At 38.5% G+C, this 6,337-nt stretch overlaps 1 protein-coding gene across 1 annotated transcript; it reads right to left on the minus strand.

The window, feature by feature from the left end:
* Positions 1-1,502: 1,502 nt before the first annotated feature.
* Positions 1,503-5,065, minus strand: rchy1 (ring finger and CHY zinc finger domain containing 1). Its single transcript, XM_041862405.2, has 9 exons — positions 4,953-5,065; positions 4,155-4,274; positions 3,922-4,037; positions 3,645-3,723; positions 3,467-3,511; positions 3,228-3,286; positions 3,009-3,038; positions 2,733-2,853; positions 1,503-2,484 (listed from the first exon to the last, which is right to left on the minus strand). The coding sequence occupies exons 1-9, from the start codon at positions 5,001-5,003 to the stop codon at positions 2,287-2,289; spliced, it is 819 nt and encodes a 272-aa protein (XP_041718339.1). The 5' UTR covers positions 5,004-5,065; the 3' UTR covers positions 1,503-2,286.
* Positions 5,066-6,337: the final 1,272 nt, after the last annotated feature.

Genomic DNA, 6,337 nt, shown 5'->3' on the forward strand with positions numbered 1-6,337 from the left:
GGGTTTAATGGTGAAGTTTATCATCTTCAAATGTTGACCAGACTAGTGTATAAGTGTATATTGCCATGGAAACATGCCCCATTCAAACAACTAGTCATTTCTGCACAGGATATACAGTAGGAACATCAGCTTTCAATTTGTATATTCATTGGGAGAGTAAATACTTTCCTTTTTATGCTGAAGAGAGGATACTCAAGCTAATCAAGGTAATGATTAGTTTAACCGCTTTACTACTTGACCAGAGTAGTAGAGGGGTTAAATGAATGTTGTTTTTTACACTTTATCAGTGACATTTATTTTACTTTTTCAGAAATGAAGTAAAATGAAGTGGAGATTCTGAGGACCACCATTTGTTTTCTTTGTGGTGATAGTAACATCTTCCAAATCAGTAAGTGTGTCTCCATTTATAGAATACTTTTATCATTGTCTTTCTTCCTATAACTATTGCACCATACTGTCTAAGATTACATAAAGTGAATAAAGACAGTGTAAAAGGTATGCTGTGTTTGTCTTGTGAAGGAACATTTTATGTTAGTGCTTTTATTCCTTTTTTTTTACCCCCTTTTTCTCCCCAATTGCGATCTTGTCTCATCGCTGCAACTCCCACACGGACTCTGTAGAGGCGAAGGTCGAGTCACGCGTCCTCCGAAACATGACCCGCCAAACCGCACCAATGTGTTTCAGGAAGCACAGTTGTGGTCCTCTGTAGCTCAGCTGGTAGAGCACGGCGCTTGTAACGCCAAGGTAGTGGGTTCGATCCCCGGGACCACCCATACACAAAAATGTATGCACGCATGACTGTAAGTCGCTTTGGATAAAAGCGTCTGCTAAATGGCATATTATTATTATTATTATTAGTTCAACTGACGACTGAAGTCAGCCTGCAGGCGCCCGCCCCGCCACAAGGAGTCGCTAAAGCGCGATGAGCCAAGTAAAGCCACCCCGGCCAAACCCTCCCCTAACCCGGACGACACTGGTTGTGACACAGCCTGGGATCGAACCCGGTTCTGTAATGACGCCTCAAGCACCGCTGTGCCACTCGGGAGGCCATATCTCAGTTTCAAGGTCTCAGCTTGGAGAGAAAAAGCCTTGTAAGGTATTGATCGGTCACATGCATGAACCAAAAGTTTATGAATTAATTATGAATAATGTAAATCATGCAAATATAACTTGTCTGTGTAAGCAGTTAAAGAGAACTAATGGGACTGCCCCGACAGAGCTCCTGACAGACGTGTACTACTTGGTGCACAAGTTTGTTGGAACCTCTCCAGTTAACTGATCAATTAGTATAATTTGATGGGTTTTCTATACATTTCACAGAATGTTCGTTGCAGTTTTTATAAAGAACACTTTACAACTACTATTATCTTCTATATTTCTTTTGGGATTACTGTGATACAAATATGAAATAACATTCAGCACAATCATGGTATTTATTATTCATTACAGTTAATGTCACCAAATCCCAAAACCTGCATCAATGAATGACACCAAAGGCAATACATATGCAATATTTTTATTCTCTATTTCTCTCTTATGTTTGAGCAACAATGCTGACAATATGAGCTAAGCATAGAGTGAGATATAGTTGCCAACAGCCATTGTCTAACTGCAGTAATTATCCAATAATTTACATGTGTTAATCATGATAATCCACTCCTCTAAGATTAATATTCAACTCAAACATGGAATGAACACAATTTGATGTTAAACCATATCTAAACTATTTCAAATACCTGAGTTTTACAAACAGAAATTAAATCCCATTACCATTGTAAAATGTCAGTCTGAAGCATTTAGTTAGGCTTTTAGACAAACAAAGCCCCCCCCACCCCACCCCACACACACATAACTCTAAATCATTTTGTGAATGCATTATTGACAGACATTAATCCATTCCAACTTGAGACAAAATGGGAAATAAATTATGTGTGGCTGACTATATTTAATTCCTCATTCAAAATTATCTTCTGCTGGCCTTTTATCTGAGAAACAAATGGATCAATAGCAATGTCTTTATAATGGGTATGTAATAACAGAAATTCAATCCCAAAACTGCTGTACAACACACTAGAAGGAGGATCCAAGTATGGGACCCTGAGGTCCTGGACCCAGGTTCTGGAACCCAGGCATGACTACCTGTACTCTTGGCAGAGCAATGTTGGGAAAGAGGTGGATAATGTAGTTAAGTCTGCGTAGACTGGGGAAGTAATGTGGAGCATAGAGAACTAGGGGGTGGAGTCCCAATGTTCTCTCCATATAATTAAAATGATAGGTATTCTAATTCTATGGTTCTGGTACTGGGGACTGGGGCTGCTGCTCTGGCTCTTGCTCCTGGGGCTGTGGTTCCTGTGTCTGTGGTTCTTGGGGCTGCTGTATCAGTCCCCCATCCTGTGCTGTGTTGTAGGACCCACAGCCACTGCACTTCATTCCCAGAACATGGAAAGGCACCGTACAGTGGGTTTGGCAGTCATTACATATGATCTACAGTCAGGGAAAATGAGAAACCGACAAAACCATGTCGTGAGGCAGAAGTAGTGCTCAATACTGAAACTTTTTAAAATAAGTTGAAATATCCCTTGAATATAAAAGCCTGAAGTGAGTCATAAAAGTAAACCTACACCAGATTAGTGTAGTCACAGTATCCCAGAACACAAGGAACAACAATAATTTAGGTAATTTGTTTTTTTAAGTTCAATTTCACATTCAAAGTAAATACATTTGTGTCATACCTTCACAGTGGCATCCTGGTATTCAGTGGGCATGGGTGACTGAGTGATCTCCTTGTCCATCAGCTCCCAGTCGCCCTCCATATTCCAAGCGGAGTGCATACAGAGTGGGCATCGATACGCACTGAATATGACATATAGAGGCAATATTGCTGGTCACGCAGATCGTCATTGCTTATATGAATGTCATGCAGATGATATGATTGATAAGTTATAGACAGCAATTGGGATTAATATATGATAACTAGCACAATATTTGAAAAGGACTATGGACCTTACCCAGTTCGGACCATATCATCAAAGCATGTTCTGAAAAACAAAAGAACCAGTGAACATTCTAAACATTGTTTAATATACCAGAAGACAAGAGTAAGACTCCAGTAATGCACCTGCTGCATCATCCATCAGATTAACAGTGGCATCAATACACACGTGTGTAGGTCTTATAGGCTAATGACAAAGGTTTTGAGAGTATTTATCATGAGGAAAATGTCATACTTGTGTAGAAGATGGCCACATGGAAGAACGTGAGCTCCTATTCTGGATGTGTGGATATCCTTAATTAGAGAAAAGACAAAAACATTATATATCTATGATAAACCATTAGAGGAAAAGTACTTATGAAATTGTAAAATACAAGCTGTGTGAATTTCTATATACACAATTGTATACTAAATTACATAATAAAGTGAAATACACAGCAATCGTGTTACTGATCTTACTATTCATTAATTTACCTCCATACACACTGGGCAGTTCTGTCTTGAAACATTTTCAACACACTGAAACAAAACAAACAGTCTATAACCGATAAATCAAGTGAAAGACAAGAGCCATGGCATTAGCAATATTGTATTGACAATGTACACAAAAGCAACAGATATAATAAGGGCCATAGTAGGGGTTGACAATCACCTTGTGATTTCCTCGTAGATTACCGGCTAAACAGAGATTGCACTTCTCACAGTGGAAGTATTTCTCCCTTGGCCCGATCCTGCAGGAGTACAAAACATAACTGTACATATTGGCTACGCTATTCAAGTGTTTTAAGACACCAATATGCAAATAAAATAAAGATCTAAAACATGCTGGTGGCCAGCAGCTGGTCAGACGTATCAGCTGATGAACATGGGTGAACTATATATGGGAACGTTAGTCATAACACAAAGTCAAACAGGGCAGAGTTACTCACCTGCATATTCCACAGGGCTGACAGTGATACTGCTTCTTGTCTTGATCAAACAGGTGACATATATCACAGTAATATTCCCCAAATGTCACATTACACTCCTGGCAAGTATGTTGTGCCTGAAAGAAGAACCAGATGAAATAAAATAAACAAACAATGGGACCATATTGATATGTTGAATGAACAGTATAGTTGGGACTCAGAGACTGACAACAGTTCCCCTTTAACATAATTACCTGCTGTACTGTGTTGCAGACTGAGCACTGCACTTCTTTGACCAGGAAGCGGTCCATTTGATGGTCCTCCTCAGCATCATGGCACAGGCGACAAACATATGCTTTACCACAACACGGAGCCTGAGGGAGATAACCAAGTTTGGAAAGGGCTTGATAAAACAAACCAACACATTAATTTGTTGGTGTCAAGAACCTTGATGCTAACACATTTGTGAGAGTAACCTCAGGGTTACCTCTATTCATGACGAAATAATGAATTCTGACATGAACTTCCTTAGCTCGCTAGCTAACGTTAGATGACAAGCAATTTTGACAGTGACAAGCCGATAGCTACTCAGATAGCCATGGCTTAATATACGAATGACACCAAGCAAACTACTGCTGGATGAATGTAAAATATAAATACAATATGAACTTAGCTAGCTAATTTAACGGTGACAAGCCGCGATAGCTAGCTACTGGCATAATATACGAATGACACCTATCAAACTACTGCTACATTGATGTAAAATATGGATACAATATTTCCAACTACAACAATTTATTTGTTATAAACATTTTCTGATGGGTTGGCAAACACGGTTTTTCATTTGACCTGACATATTTAAATGAATCTCCTGTTCAGATAGTAAGCTAGCCAGCAAGCTAAAGCGTTAGTTGGCTAAGTTTATAGCAGGTCTGTTATGAGCAAAACACGTTAGCTACATAAAGCAGGATACATTAAAATAAGACCATCAATAACATATGCGTCTTAATATCTGGTAGAATTAACACTTGCTCATAAATACTATTTCTTACTTTCAGCAAACAGCTGCGCACGTAGTGGTCGCATCCAACGCGAGAAGCCATTCTTCTCCTTCTTCTTCTTCTTCTTCTTCTTCTTCTTCTATGGTATTTTGGTGGTCCACAAACATACGTTAAAGTTGCATGCCGCCACTTACTGTATGGGGTGAAAACTGGGGAACTTCAGGCAGAAGAACACGGGAAAATATGGAAAGGGTAAAAAAAATAAAAAAAATAAAGTTAAACATACTGATATTGCTTTTAAATATACTTAAGTATCAAAAGTAAATGTAATTGCAAAAATATACTTAAGTATCAAAAGTAAAAGCTATTTGAAATAATTTTTTACTTTTGATACTTAAGTATATTTAAAACAAATATCACAACTTTTACTTTTACTTCACTACATTCCTAAAGAAAATTATGTATTTTTTATTCCATACGTTTTCCTTGATACCCAAAGGTACTCGTTACATTTTGAATGCTTAACAGGACAGGAAAATTGTCAATTTCATGCTGGTATCAAGAAAACATCACTGGTCATCCCTACTGCCGCTGATCTGGAGGACTCACTAAACACAAATGCTTTGTTTGTAAATTATGTCTGCATGTTGTACCCCTGGCTCTCCGTAAATGTAAAAAACAAGAAAATTGTGCCTGGGGTACAACATGCAAAAAAAAAAAAAAGAAATGTACAGATACCCCAAAAAATTACTTAAGTAGTACACCACTGAGTGTTTCAGCAGTAAAGTTCTGGGGCCTCATTTATCAATCACACGTAGAATTAATTTAACCACACCTGTGTTTCATTACAAAAACGGAGAGCCACCTCTGTCCAGTGAAGTCCACAAAGCATATTGCATGTAACAAACAGTTATATGACCTACAACATGGTCAAGCAAGTTAATGTTTCCGACATTAACAAACTATAGTTCTGTGCATGACACAAGTAATGTTTCCAACAATTGTTAACAGACAGATTATTTAACTTATAATTCACTGTATCACCATTCCAGTTGGTCAGAAGTTTACATACACTAAGTTGAGTGTGCCTTTAAACAGCTTGGAAAATTCCAGAAAATGCTGTCATGGCTTTAGAAGCTTCTGATAGGCTAATTGACATAATTTGAGTCAATTGGAGGTGTACCTGTGGATGTATTTCAAGGCCTAACTTCAAACTCAGTGCCTCTTTGCTTGACATCATGGGAAAATCAAAAGAAATCAGCCAAGACCTCAAAAAAAATATTGTAGACCTCCACAAGTCTGGTTCATCCTTGGGAGCAATTTCCAAACGCCTGAAGGTACCACGTTCATCTGTACAAACAATAGTACGTAAGTATAAACAACATGGGACCACACAGCCGTCATACCGCTCAGGAAGGAGACACATTCTGTCTCCT

Source organism: Coregonus clupeaformis, chromosome 18, assembly GCF_020615455.1.
Source record: "Coregonus clupeaformis isolate EN_2021a chromosome 18, ASM2061545v1, whole genome shotgun sequence".
NCBI classification, from domain to species: domain Eukaryota; kingdom Metazoa; phylum Chordata; class Actinopteri; order Salmoniformes; family Salmonidae; genus Coregonus; species Coregonus clupeaformis.